Below are 13,755 nucleotides of genomic sequence, written 5' to 3'. Positions count from 1 at the left end.
GAGACAGAACAGCTTGTAGAAGACCTCTGGCTTCAACTTGATGACGTCCTCCACAGTATCTCTGATCAGAGTTTGTCCTGGCCCTGTTTAAACACCTCTAAGGCCAGGAAGATCATTACAACCCAAGCTAGCCCTTGACCTTGATCAGATTTACATTTGACTAACTTTGATTTTCTACTCAGTCCTAGGTGTTTCCACGGTTACCTCACTTAGTCCTTCTAATCTGCCTATTTAAAAAACTGAGACTCAGAGATTAAGTAACTTTCTCAAAGTCACATGAGGAAAGATGTCATTTCCACACTTTTCACCATCCTGTGTGCTCCATGTACCCATTTTAATTCCACTGGTGTCACCCTTAAAGAAGCACCAGAATTGGTTGCGGTGCTCTCTTGTGGGGCTTATCAGCCCAAAGAGCAGTGAACCTGTGACTTCCCTTTCTGAAGCCTCTCTAGCGTAAAATTTTTTGGCAACGGCATTGTAAATGGACAACCTCTGAGCTTTTTGTCATTCTATAAGCCCAGGGTTGTTTGTTTGTTTTGTTTGTTTGTTTGTTTTTTCCCCTTAAGGGGCTGTAAGGCCATTTATTCCCCCTTCTTTTTTGAGTGCAGCTGGGCACAAGCACTGGACTACACGTTCTTACCTGTTTGAGTCAACTCAACTTCCTGAGGGAAACTGTAGCTCAGTCTGGCCATGAGCTCCTGCTGTGGGCTGGCTATAGGCCAGACTTTGGCAGTGACGCCAGAGTGGCCAGACTTCTGTGGAATTAAGCATCCCAGGCAGTTCTTGGTGACTGGAGACAGATCCCATGGTAGCCAAACCCCACGGGAATACCCCTCAGCCCCAACAGATGGAAGGCTTGTGGGCGGAGCCAGAGACTCTCAGCCTGGTAAAGGACAGTCCTAGGGGACTCTCGTCCTGCCCCACATAGTCCCTGGGAAGTCTTCAGTCCACAACCTCAGTGGAGCCAGGGAAGGGAGAAGCTCCCTAGGCGCCAGACAAGGGTGGCCAAAGCATATTCCCAGGCTCCAGCTCAAAGGACCGCCTCTGGGAGCTCTTTCTCTGAAGCTTTTAGAAGTGAAACTTTTGGGCTCAGTTTATCCTTGGGTGTCTTATTTTTATATTTCTTAGGCTGAGAAGAGCCAGGGCCAGCCTTCATTGGTATGATTACCCGTGTCAAGTCATCCAGTCAGTGTCTGGTGTTCTACCATTAGAGTTTAATCTATGGGATTTTAAAGTCCCTCCCCCCCCCCCGCCCCCCGCCAACACACCCTGCCACCAGAATCATAAACTGTCAGGATACAAGGAACCATGGTGTTCACCTAATCTATCTCATGTTTAGTGAAAGAATATCTCTACAATATCTTTGTCAGGTAATTCTCTAGCCTCTGCTGAACACACCCACCCCCCAAGATAGCCTCTTCTACTGTTTTTGCTATATAAAGTTCTTCCTGTAACTGAAAGTCTACTTTTCCAGAGCTTTTGCCCATTGGCCCTGGCTCTGCTCTCTTGTTATATGGTCTTCCATAGCCCTATCTGAAAATAACAATTCTCTGAGAGGAGAACATCTTAAGCTATTCTTGATCAATGTCTGAGGTGATTGGCAGCAGTCAGTGGTATGAGGTGAGGCCTTGGGGAAAGGGAACTGGCAAGAGACAGTCTAGTGGCTCCACAAACTGTATGAATTTGGTGTCTTTCATCTGAGTATCCTTTTCAGTCAATTAGAGGGCATAACACTGATGGCTTGTCAGGGAGCCCAGAGGAGGCTTTGTTATCACAATTAAATAAAGTTCTCCAAAGCCTAGGAATAGAGCACTGCAGGGGGTATTCCATCATGGGAGTAAGACAGAGTTTCAGAAGAAATTCCTTATCAGCATCACCATGACCATCATCTGCTGCATTTACTTAGCACCTACCAGGGTCAAATGCTTATAGGTAGGTAGGTAGGTAGGTAGGTAGATAGATAGATAGATAGATAGATAGATAGATAATCTCACTTCTTTTGAAGAAAGATGGGTGCAGAGGAGTGAAATAACTTGCCCAAGGTCACAAAGCTAGTTAGTGGCAGATTTGAATTGAACCCAAGGTCTTCCCAACCCAAAAAACCTAAATTCCTCAATCACTCTGCTGCCCAATCTTAAAGACTTGCTGCTGGAGACCTAGGCAGCAGTGTGTGTGTGTGTGTGTGTGTGTGTGTGTGTGTGTGTGTGTGTTGGGACGTGGGGCTGATGCCCAACCTAGTCAGAGCATGTGAGAAGCCCAGGTAGAAAGGCTATCCTGCTATCCTGGTGCACCCATTACCAGACACTGTATCCTGGCCCCAGACTTCTCCAGTTGGCAGCCAGGTTGAGAGAGAAGAGATCACAGTGAGAAAGAACCCTTGGGCCTAAGGTTTCCCTGACTTCAGCTGGGTTAGGTGGTCTTGGTGGAAGCAATTTCTGATTCTTTGAGACTTGTTTTAATTTTATTTTCTGTACCTGATATACAGGCAGATACCTCTGCTGGCCTCAATTTTAATTCCCTAACTTGAACATTTCCAGAGCTGCTCACTGGATTTGATACCAAATTCAATACAATTTAACTTCTATGATTTAACAACATTTGTCTTCTAAAGACTTATACTCTAGTCCTTTTTGGATTTTCACTGTTACTGTGTTTGCATGTTCATTTATTTAACAAGCATTTATTAAGGATATCTTATTATACTCAGCCCTGTGCTTGATGCTGTTGGTAAAATTTTGATAGTCTTGAATTTTCCAAAATATTCCTGATTCCAACTGTTTGAATTTTTTAAATAAATAGTTCCTGTACCAGGCCTTATATCCCACTTTTTCTTTGAAAACAATGGGCATTGTATTTGTTGGAAATTCAAGAGAAGATGAAGACACATAGTTCTCTGAAGCATCTGTCTTCTTGGGGGCATCATCCCCAGTCTTCAGGATAAAAACAAAGGCTCTCTTCAGTAGTATGAGTCTCCAAAGTGCTGTTTCAGGATTTCAGAGAAGACATCACAGTCGAAAGGTTTCAAGGATGAGGTAGAAAGTGACTTAAACCTCTAGGATGTGTTGGATGGGATTGGTAGAACAGGAGAAAAGGCATTCCTGGAAGATAATCAGCACAAACAATGGAGTGGCCTACCCTAGAGAATAAACAGTGAGGGGTCAGGCCTAGAGGGAACAGGTGTGTTTAGGGCATGAGGCAAAGGGAAGGCTAGGAAGGTCAATTCCAACCATGCTGAAGCAAGTTTTGGATGTCAGCCTGAAGGATGTGGTTGTCATCTTGCTGGTAATGGGAAGAAAATATGAGCATCAGACTGCCTGGCCTCACAGCCCAGCTGCATCAGCCTCTACTGTGTGACTCTGTGAAAATTACATGACTTAGCTAGGCCTCAATTTCCTTATCTAAAAATTAGAGATGTTGATAATAATAGCATCTACCTCATAGAGGTCTTATGAGGTTTTTGGCAATACTGCATGAAAGTTCCCAGTATGTTACCTGGCACATATGCAGCATTAGCTATAAATTATTTAGAGCAGTAAAGTGACACAATTAGGAAAGGAGTATAGGAGAACAGCAGGTAGGCATGGAGAGAATAGATTGGAGAGAGAGGAGACTATTTTGGTAGTGGTAAAGTAGTAGGAGTACTAGTACTAGGAGTCTAGTAGTCTAAGCAAGAAATGGTACAGGCCTGACCAGCATTGGTTAGAAGAAGGTGGTGAATCTTAGATGTTGAGAGAGAAAAGCTGATGGGTCTTGGTGCTGACTGGATGGTGTGGTCTCTGGCTGGTGTGTTGGGTGTGGGTATTTTGGTGCCAGAGCTCAGAACAAGCATGGACCCCATGACAAGGCTTGGAAGAAGGGGAGGGAAAGTATTGGTGCGATTGCTTGCTGTGATCTGTGAGGGGGTGGGGAATGTAGATAGAACACACACCCTCTGATGTGGTGGCGCTAAGGACATTTCAAAGGTCCCCTGCCTCCCACTGCCCCAAATCCTCTTAGTAGAACAGTTTTAAGCAAGGTTGTTAAAGACCATGACACTGGAGAGGGTAACACTTTGGCTCTCCTTGAGTGGAGCTGAAAACAGGCCTTAATAGGCAGGAGAAGAGACTGATGGTGAGAATCAGAGGCCCATAGGAAATAAGGAACAGGAGGAGAGATGGTTTTCATGTGGGAGTAGGGCCGAGGGGCACTGAAAGAGGAAGTGGGAGAATGCTAATGACATTCTCAGCCCATTTCACAGCCTTGCCCTTGCAGCTCCCTCTGTGACATCACCATCAGCACACTTGGCAGCCCTTAGGTTTTACAGACCATTTCCCTTTTACTGAATTTAAGCTCCAAGTCCTCACTGCCTTAATTCAAATGTAAGACAAACTGAAGTCACGTGCATATTTGATCCTGTCTGGGCATAATCAGAATCCTAGCTGGGAGGAGAGGGAGCTTGGGAGTGGAGCCATGTTATTGGGTAAAATGTGATTACGCTATCTGAGAAGGAAAAACAGCCTGGCCTTGAGCACTTTTACTAGCATTAACATCTTACTGCTTCCCTCTGGGTAAGAAGGGTTTCTGGGGTCGGGGGAAACAGACTACTTGCCCCCTCCTTTAAGTCCTTCCCTGTGGGGGTTCCAGTGCAGCCCGAAGAGTGGATCTGACCCCAGAGCCAGCCCAGAGCTGATCCCACCCCAGAATTAACTCCACAGAAGAAGTGAAGCAAGTCTAGGCTAGTCATCTAGTCCAGCCCCTGCTCTCAGGACCCTTAGAATCGCCTAAGGCAACCCACTCTCTGGAGTTTGGTGTTGATCTTTCCTTCAGGAAGCCGGGCCATGAGTATGAGGGGAAACTGGACAGCAGGCAGCCACCAGAGAAGAAACCAGATGCTGTTAGAAGATTCAAAGCTTCTGAACAGAATATGTCTAAAAGGGAGGGAAATGAGAAGCGGGGAGGGGGGCACTGCCTACCAGTATGGGACTAAGGCCCAGACCCCCTAGACCTGTGCCCCAGCAACACTCCAGATGTTGAGATCTCCCTTGAGGCATTTCTGGAACAGCAGAAGCCTCTAGGCCAGATCCCATGGATCCCATCAGATCCCACTACACTCATGCCATGGAGCCACAGGGTTTCTCTTTGGAATCCGCTCAGAGTTTTGTTTTTATCTCTTTTGCATTTTGTCTTCCAGAGTGGAACACTTAAGGATCCGGACTCAAGCAAGACCCCACCTCAGCGGCCAGCCCCTCAAGGTTGTTTACAGTATATTCTCGACTGTAATGGCATTGCAGTAGGGCCCAAACAAGTCCAAGCTTCTTAAAGTGATTGGTAGTTCATTTTTCAAAGCAGAAATTTTAAGCCAAAAACAAACAAGGAAAGAAAGGAAAGCGGGGAGGGGAGCAACACTCCCCCCACCCCCCAGTGGTGCCGTTTCTGCGTTCTTTCAATGCTGACTGGACTGTGTTTTCCTATGCAGTGTCAGCTCCTCTGTCTGGTTGTTTACCTGTTCCTGTTCGTGCTTGTAATGCTCACTTATGTTTCTCTGTATAACTTGTGATTCCAGGGCTGTTTGTCAACAGTGTACAAAAGAATTGTGCCTCTCCCAAGTCCAGTGTGACTATCTTCTGGGTGGTTTGATAGTATTTTTTAAAGTATTACATAATGTGGGGTGAAATAGAACTGAGGGGGGTGGACAGGGGAGAAATAAAGACCACAAAAATAAAACCCAACTCCTCTCCTTCTCCCCCCCAGACTCAGATTAAAGGACCCCCCCACCCCCTGCTTACCTCCATGAGTGTGCTTGGGATCTTCAATGAATTGTGCTTTTTGCTTCCTTTCTGCATGACTATGGTAAATAGATAGAAGTTTAAGAGATTTTCAAGGTCTAATTTCCATAGCTTCATCCGTTGAATCTGAAGGCATCCACCTTTTTCTCCATTTGCTAAAAATTTGGTGCAGTTTGATTTTATGTGAATAGGCTGGCTGTGCCTGTAGAGCTCTTGTGTTTTTAGTGATGACATGAAATATAAAGAACAAGCTATTTCCAGGAATGTGTTCTGTATTTTACATCGAAGTGTACCTTCTTTTTTATTATTAACTAATTAGCTATGAGATTAGACAAAAAAAAAAAAAAATGGGGCCGCTGATGTGCAATATCAAAGTGAACTTGTGAGTATTTTCTGTGTGTTGATCTCAGTCCCCCTAAGTTGTTTCTTCTTTGTTGCTGTTTCTGAATTGGCCATATTATGCGCTTCTGTGAAACTGAGGCTGCTTTTTATTCCCCAAAGCTTGACCTATGTACAGAGATGATTCTGTAGTGATTTTGGACATAGGATGCAGGAAGCTACTGAAAGTCTGAGAAGGATTCAGCCACTGTGCTCTTGGCCTCTCCCTAGGCATCATGAGACCAAATAAAAAATGTCCCATTTCACAGAGCGGGTACACTGCTACAGAAGTCTGAGGTGGACTCCTGCTTTCATTTCCAGCTCTGACAAGAGCCCTCCAGAAGTCAGAGAATGAGGGTTTTTCTTTTTCCTGGGAAGAACTGTCTCCAATTTTAGCTTGTGTGTGTTTGGGGCAGAGGCTCCACAGCCATGGCTCTTGAAGAAACCTTACCAGTTTGCCCTCTTTCCTCTGACACACAGTTCCTGGGCAGTGATGAGGCAGGTATTTAAAGCAGGCCTCGGCTTCAGTGCCTCCTCCTGCCATCTCCTAGCCAGGTTGGGACGGGCACTGAGTGGTCTCCTCTGGCATGATGGTCCGTGGGAGATCATGCTAGCAGTTTGCATTTTAGAGAAATGCTTCTAGCTCTACTTTCACATTCCTCTCACTTCTATACTGACATGTTACTGTTCTGGATTCCAGGTCAGAGGAATAAATAGTGCCGATAGTACGATTTATGTGTCCAGGGGCACGTGCCCCAGTTTCTCCTTGGGTTGCTGGCAAATTCTGAGGCTACAGGGAAATGCACTGAGTGTGAGTGTTCTCATCTGTGACCCCTCCCTTAGATGATGGTGGTGATGGTCGATCTGTTGTAAATATATACACATATGCATTTACGCACTTCCAGGTGGGTTGCATAAGAATCAGGTCCTTAAATACCTCCCAATCTGATGAAATGGTAGAAAGGAATAAAGCAACATTTCCCAGAATGGAGGAATACCTTTTATTTATTTTTTACTTATTATTTATTATTATTTTTTGTCCAAGCAGTGAGCTGATAGTGGTGTTGCTTCTCTGCATGTTATCAGTGTGAACATCTAGGTGCTTTTCATGTGACATTTGTGAGCCACAAATACAAAGTTGCCATTTGAATTCAGTCAGGCTCCAGGGTGGCTTTAGCCAAGGTTCTCAGGTGGGGGAGAAACTGATTAGGGCTCCTACTGCCAAATGCAAGCAGGCAGCGTATCCTGACTATTATGTGCCCTCAGGCAGCATGCTAAGGAACAACTCTGTGGCCTGGGGGACATCCGTGTCACAGTATAGGATTGCTGTTCAGGTGTTTTGTACCCATTTCTTTTCTGATGTTGTCCCCTTTTTTTGTACCGATCCAGCTGGGAGAACCTCAGCCAATGCTGGAAGAGTGATTTAAGTACCTCTCTTTTGTGACTCTCTTGTACAGCTTAATGTGCAATAAAGGAAAAGTTATATCTGTCTTCAGTGTTAAGTTGTAAAGTTTCTGGCTATTCAAGCATCTCTGTACAAGTGGGAAAGAATTCAGGTTCCTGGTACAAGAGGCTGAGCTATCAACCTGCTGTACTTTACAAGAAAAGGCTATAATACAAACGATGCCAAACTTTGGAAGAGGCAGAACTGGTTAACGTGGAATATGCTGATCTTTCGTCTTCATCTTCACTGGTTATCTGATTTGAACTTGGAACTTCAAGTTTTCAATGCAAAACTCCATTTCCTTATTCCTTTATGTATTTATTTATGTATAACTAACCCTGGTATTTACTGGTAATTGATAAAGTGGAGCCCATGCCATGTGGTAGGGAGATGGGCTGATGATCATGGGTGCACAGTGTTGTAGATGTATAAATCTGCCTCTCTAGAGGGTATGGGTATTCTGGTGTTTCTAGGAAACTAAGTTACAACACAACTCTTAGCTTCTCCTGAGTTTCTAGAAGCCCACTCCTTACAGCGGGCCCATGAATGTGGACTCTGGGAATGAGACTGAGAAATTGGATCTCTCCGACCAATTATGCATCATTTCCACTAGTCAGTATGCACTGATGGGGACATCTTTTGACTTTTGAGTACAGGAACGCCCTTAGCAAAATCTGAGCAATCAGGTATCACACTTACTGCCTGACAAGCCCCAGAGGAAGGATGGCCTTTTTTTTCTCTCCAGGCCACCAGATGGTTTTCTGTCTCATGCTGGGAGAACAGTATCCCTACCCTTTGGGGGGCAGGTGGGGCTCTTTGCCAGATGGTGCCCACAACATCCCCGGGGGAGCATAGGACTTGGGTTTCTGGAAAATTTCCACCACATACATCTGGGAGGGAATGGAGCCCCCTGAGGATGGTACTAAGGGGCAAAAGAGCACATGGAAACAAAGGATTGACCCTAGTCATGTGCATGGGCTAATGTTAAAATGAAGCTCTGGTGGGGCGGGGTGTGACAATCAGACATGTGCAGGTCAGGAGCCAGACAAAGGCCAGCTGGGTAAAACCATCACAAGTCTGTGATCATCAATGGTCATAAAGCACACAATGCTTTTTGAAAAACTTTCTGGTCCATTAACATCTTTGAAACACTACCTGAACACTGTCTGAAAGACAACTAAGACTAGGGGTTACTTTTTAATAGTTTTATGGTTGTAAACACCAAGGTGCAGAGAAGTTTGCTGACTTGCTCACGGAGTCACTAGTAGACTCTGTCTTGGTTTTTCTGACGCCCAGCCCTGTGCTCTTTCCACTGCCCTGTACTATGTCTGCTGCGTGGAACTCGAGGCCTTCTAGGCCTGCATGGGGTGGGTTGCCCTAAACCTAAGGAACCTCTGGAGAGGAGGGTTGGGCTCCCTGTGGTCTGGGAGGATTTCTGTAAAAGAGCTTGCCTCTGACCAGGGCTGCTCCTGTCATGGTTTCTTCCCTGTCCTGACTTCTGTGCCTGAGGGGCTGTGTCTCTGAGGTGGAGCTAGTGGTGGTTGGATGAATGGGGGAAGCCAGGGACTGGCTCTGGAGCCCTTCAGAGCCTCTGGGTGGCTTCTCATAATAGAGCTTATCCTTTTGGTAATTAACTAACCCCACCCCATAAGACGTAGATTCTAATAAGGAAACCCTTTGATATGGTTAAATTATGAAGTTTTTCTTGTACTGAACCTAGGGGGCCCTGGGCAACCCCAAGGAATGCAACCCCCAGGCAAGGTGCTGCCTCCACGCCGGCCTCCCCCTGGACCATCACTGCCACCTTCCTCCTCTTCCTCCTCCTCCTCTTCTTCCTCCACCACCCACGGAGATGCACCCTCCAGCAGCAGCTCCCTGGCAGAGGTCCAGCCACCCCCGGCTGCTCCACCACAGAAGCCCCAGCCTCACCCACAGCTCAAGTAAGAGACGACTCAGCAGCTCCTTCCCCTCTCCCCTTCCTGCCCCTCCTCACAGGACTTAGGCTTCAGAGCTGCTAGAAAGCACCTTCAATCAGGCTTCCTTCTACAGATATTTTTGTGGGGCTTTTTTGGGGTTTTGGTTCTGGGTTATTTTTTTGGTTGGGGGCATGGTTGGGGTTGATCAGGGAGGGTAGGAAAGAGGGAAGTGAAAGTCTAAGGTCTAGCCAGAAGTACAAACCCTCCCCTTTCTTCCTGGGGAATACCAACAAGGCAGAGTTACTGCCCCCTTTCCTATTCTTATATTAGCTTAGGGTTGTTGTTTCTTTCTCTTTTTTTTAAATCCTGTCTCCCACTCTTTTTTTCCATTCCTTTTCTGTGTGTGTGTCTCTCTCTCTCTTTCAAAATTAAAAAGAAAAAAAAAATCCTCTTTCCTGCCTCTGACTCACAGTTTAGGGTGTGCAATCAGCAAGCCTGCCCAGAAGGAAAAGGGGGAAGTAGTTAAATCCATTTCAACTTTTTACCTTCAGCTTTGTCAGAAGGAGCTTGGTTTCTGGTTATGGTCAGAGGAGGGCCCAGATAGATACCCCGAGGAACTCCATCTTCTTGGGCTTCCTCACTCCCTAGAAGCCCTCACCACACTGCCCTGCAAGCCCTCACCACACTGCCCTGCTTCAGAGGAAGAACTGAGGGCCCCTAGAAAGCAGTAATGCTGTACTTGGGATAGACAGCATCTGGGTGAGGATGGTGGTCAGTTCTACCCTCTTCCCCAGAACCAGAGACACCTCTCCGTACTGTCCCCAAATAGACCCCTGTCATCACTGCAGCAGAGACAGCTGTAGCCTTGTGGGGATGGGAGTGACCCACCAGTGCTTCTCAGAGTGAGGTGATTGGAATCTTCAGGGAGGGAGGAAAGGGAGGCACTTAGAGATAGTCTAGGCATTGTAGAGATGAGTAAACTGCTCAGAGAGATTTGGTTAATTTTCTTTTTCAAAACCACTTTGTCAGTTAGTAGCAGAGCCAGGATTAGGGCTCAGGTCATCCAGATAACTACTCTCTCTAGGTCTTTCAGCCCTCATGACTGGAGGGGCATCACCCATTCCTGCTCCCCAGCTCTAGCTGGTGGCACATTTCACATCTCACCTGCCCCATAACCTCCCCTCAATACGATTGTTTTCTGCGTGCTGACTTTTAAAATCTCTCCTGCCTTCTCATTAGCCAACTCTGGCCCCAGTCTGAGGGCAGATCTTTGGGTTGCCACTGCCTTTGGGCTGAAATATCGAATAGAGCCAGCCTCTGACAACAGGCAGGAGGCTTATACGTGGTGCCCCTGGCTGTACATGCAGAAGAGGGCCCCCTCCCAGAGGCAAGCATGTTGGGGCTCACCCCCAACCCTAATGAAAGACAGGCCATTTATTTACAGTCACTGCAGGAGAAAAACTGCTCACACTCTGTAGAAGGGAATTTCTGGGTCTGAACCCCAAATTTCAGGGAAGACTGAGAGTTCTAAGACACCAGGAGAAGAGTTCTGCAGCCAAAAACCATCAGGATAGAGACACAGTGAAAGTCAAGGAGATATGATAGACCACTAGAGTCATCAGATCTCATATCTTCTCAAATGCTGGGCTTGGTCTCCCCTTGACCTTCTTGCCTTCACAGTTTTTCTCTCTGAATCTCTAGTCTCTCAAGGGAAAAATTCCTCCCTAAAATGTGTGATTTGGGTTTGTAATTAGAAAACCCAATATGTATCCACATATACACATGTGTCCACCTGGTATGTTTCTCTTTTGCCCCTGGATTCCCTGAACCCCACAGACCTCATCAGGGCTCCTCCAAGGAAGGCCATAAGGGCGGTCATGTCCATTTTAAGAACAGATAAATTGAAACATTTGTTTATTCCAAGTTTACTTGGAATGAGAGAAAAAAGCAGAGTATAAAGACCCCACAAATGAGAAACCGAGTCCCAGAGAAGCACAAGAGCGCGAGAAGGGCAGATCCAAGACTTTGACTCAGGTCTTCTGATGACTTCACCACTTGACAGTTGGTGGGAGAGAGAGTGCAGAGTCTAGGGTCCCCTAGTTGCTATATTTCATTAGAAGGGAAGGGTGTGAGATTCCTAGATTAGTCCTTACCAAGTAGGGACTCTGAAATGTAACCTGTGGGCCCTTTAGTTCAGCATTAAATAAAAGGAACAGATGAGTCACACTCCTCCTTCTTTCCCTTCTCTCTCTTTTCCCCTTCTCCCTCTCTCCCTTCTCTTTTTCCCCCTTCTTCCTCTCTCCCATGCTGCCCCCATCCTTTCCTGTCTTAGCAGCACTGAAGGTGAGGGTAATAGCACAGGGGCCACCCTGGGTCTTGGTAACCCTCCACTACTGGCTTTCTCCTCCATCACCCTGGTCTCCTTTCGGGGGGGAGTGGGGGTTCGGTTGTGTATCCTCATGTCACCCTCCTTCCCTGCCTCACTGGGAACACCCCCTCTCATGTTCTCTCTGGTTTTTATCTTCAAGCAAGTCGCAGTCCCTGACAAATGCCTTCAGCTTCTCTGAGTCCTCCTTCTTCCGGTCTTCAGCCAATGAGGATGAAGCCAAAGCGGAGACCATCCGGAGCTTGAGGAAGTCCTTTGCCAGCCTCTTTTCAGATTAGCTCTCCAGATACACTGGGGCACCTAGCCCACCGGGAAAGGCATCTGAGACATTTGACAATAGTCAGCCATGCTTGGTGGTGATGTCCCATGACCTTGATGTGTGTGCCCCTTCCTCTGCTCTGTTGTGCTAAGTGATATTGTGCAGCTTAGAAAAGACGATGTGAAACTCTCAGGGCAGGTGCCTAACCAGGAAAGGGTACCTGACTTCAGGTAGAATAGAGCTGTTTTCCTGTAGTCCTGACAGCTTCCTCTCAGGTCATCATTCGCTGTGAGTTTAGTGGCCTTATTGTGATAGCGCCATCATGTCTTACTCTTCTTCATGAAACCAGAATTCCCTTCACTGAGAACTCTTGGTAGCTTAACCCAGCTCAGATGCAGTGCTAAGCATGCCCCCCGCTTTAGTCAGTGCTGCCTGTTTAGGGAGCATACACCTACCCAAAAATGCTCTTGGCTCTAAGTGTTAGGAACTTACCCACACTTGGATCCTTTGTCATACCTGTTCACTGTTTGAAACACACCTGCCCAACACAAGACATTCCTCCACCACTATCATGGTAAAGTACCTTTAGTCTGTTGATTCTGGAGAGAACAGATCTACAGCACTCCCCGCCCCTTTTCTCTCCTCTGGAGAGCAGTTCTTATGTGCGTGCTGCAGTGATCTTGAGCTCTGAAGCTGCACTGTAGAGAATGCATGCCACTGTAACAGCAGTATGCCAAGTTTTGTGTTCATCTCCAAATAAATGTTAAGACCTTTGGTGTAATAAAAGCAGCAGCATTAACCAGCATTTGATTCAGCCATGAGGTCTCCCCTAGGCCACCCTTTTGGTTGAGAGAGTGTATGTGAGGCATATGTGTGTGCTTGCAAGTGTAGGGAAGGGAAAAGTCCAGGAGAGTGAAGCTGTTTGTGCCAGTATGTTTGTGAATGTGCTTATGTGTGAGTGACTGTTTGCAAGTGGTTGAGAGTATGGCTATCCTTTAGATGCCACTTATGCTGGGCCTCCTGACACCTCCCGGTGAATGTTTCCTGCAGGACAACTGAACATTCTTCAGTAACTCAGCATTTCCACCAGTTTTACTGAATTTTTAGCCTTTCTAATGTGCATAGGACCCTGCTCCTGGGGCAGTCAAGTTAGACCTACTTGTCTGGTCCATCAAGCTCCTCAGCTAAAACCCACATGGTGGTACCAACAAGGCTGGACCCATCTGCTCTGATGAGTGGAGTCCCACAGGCCTGGCCCCAGGCATCCGAAAGAGGCCTGTGATTGAGGGTGGGCTCTGAGGGACTTCACTCTGGCTTCTTCAACAAGAGTAGGTTCCCGAAGACCACAAGTACTGTGAAGATAAACTCAACATGTGCACTAATAAATGGAAATCAGTATATTAACATGATATCTATATAATTTCCTACACATACCCATCCTAACTCAGCAAAATAGCTTTCAGCCAAATGCCACTATCTTGCTAACCCTCCTCACAAGCAGTAGATGCTGAGAAGGCAGAAGGTGAAGTTGTCTGCCACTAGTGTCGCCTTTCTAATTCAGCCCATGATTTCAGGGTTCAAGGATCCAGAACGCTACCTTCTTCTTA

General features: G+C 46.5%; 1 protein-coding gene across 1 annotated transcript in view; it reads left to right on the top strand.

Annotated features, from left to right (window-relative positions):
* Window positions 1-12,953, top strand: part of SYN2 (synapsin II) — a 203,512-nt gene extending 190,559 nt beyond the window's left edge. The window contains exons 11-13 of the mRNA XM_058725967.1: window positions 5,171-5,231; window positions 9,308-9,527; window positions 12,032-12,953. Of these exons, the coding sequence (XP_058581950.1) occupies window positions 5,171-5,231; window positions 9,308-9,527; window positions 12,032-12,167 (417 nt within the window). The 3' untranslated portion in view covers window positions 12,168-12,953. The remainder of the gene's footprint in view (window positions 1-5,170; window positions 5,232-9,307; window positions 9,528-12,031) is intronic.
* The last annotated feature ends 802 nt before the right edge of the window (window positions 12,954-13,755 follow it).

This window comes from Neofelis nebulosa, chromosome 4 (assembly GCF_028018385.1).
Source record: "Neofelis nebulosa isolate mNeoNeb1 chromosome 4, mNeoNeb1.pri, whole genome shotgun sequence".
NCBI classification, from domain to species: Eukaryota; Metazoa; Chordata; class Mammalia; order Carnivora; family Felidae; genus Neofelis; species Neofelis nebulosa.
The sequence above is the reverse complement of the archived record's forward strand: the minus strand, read 5'-3'. Positions and strand labels throughout refer to the sequence as shown.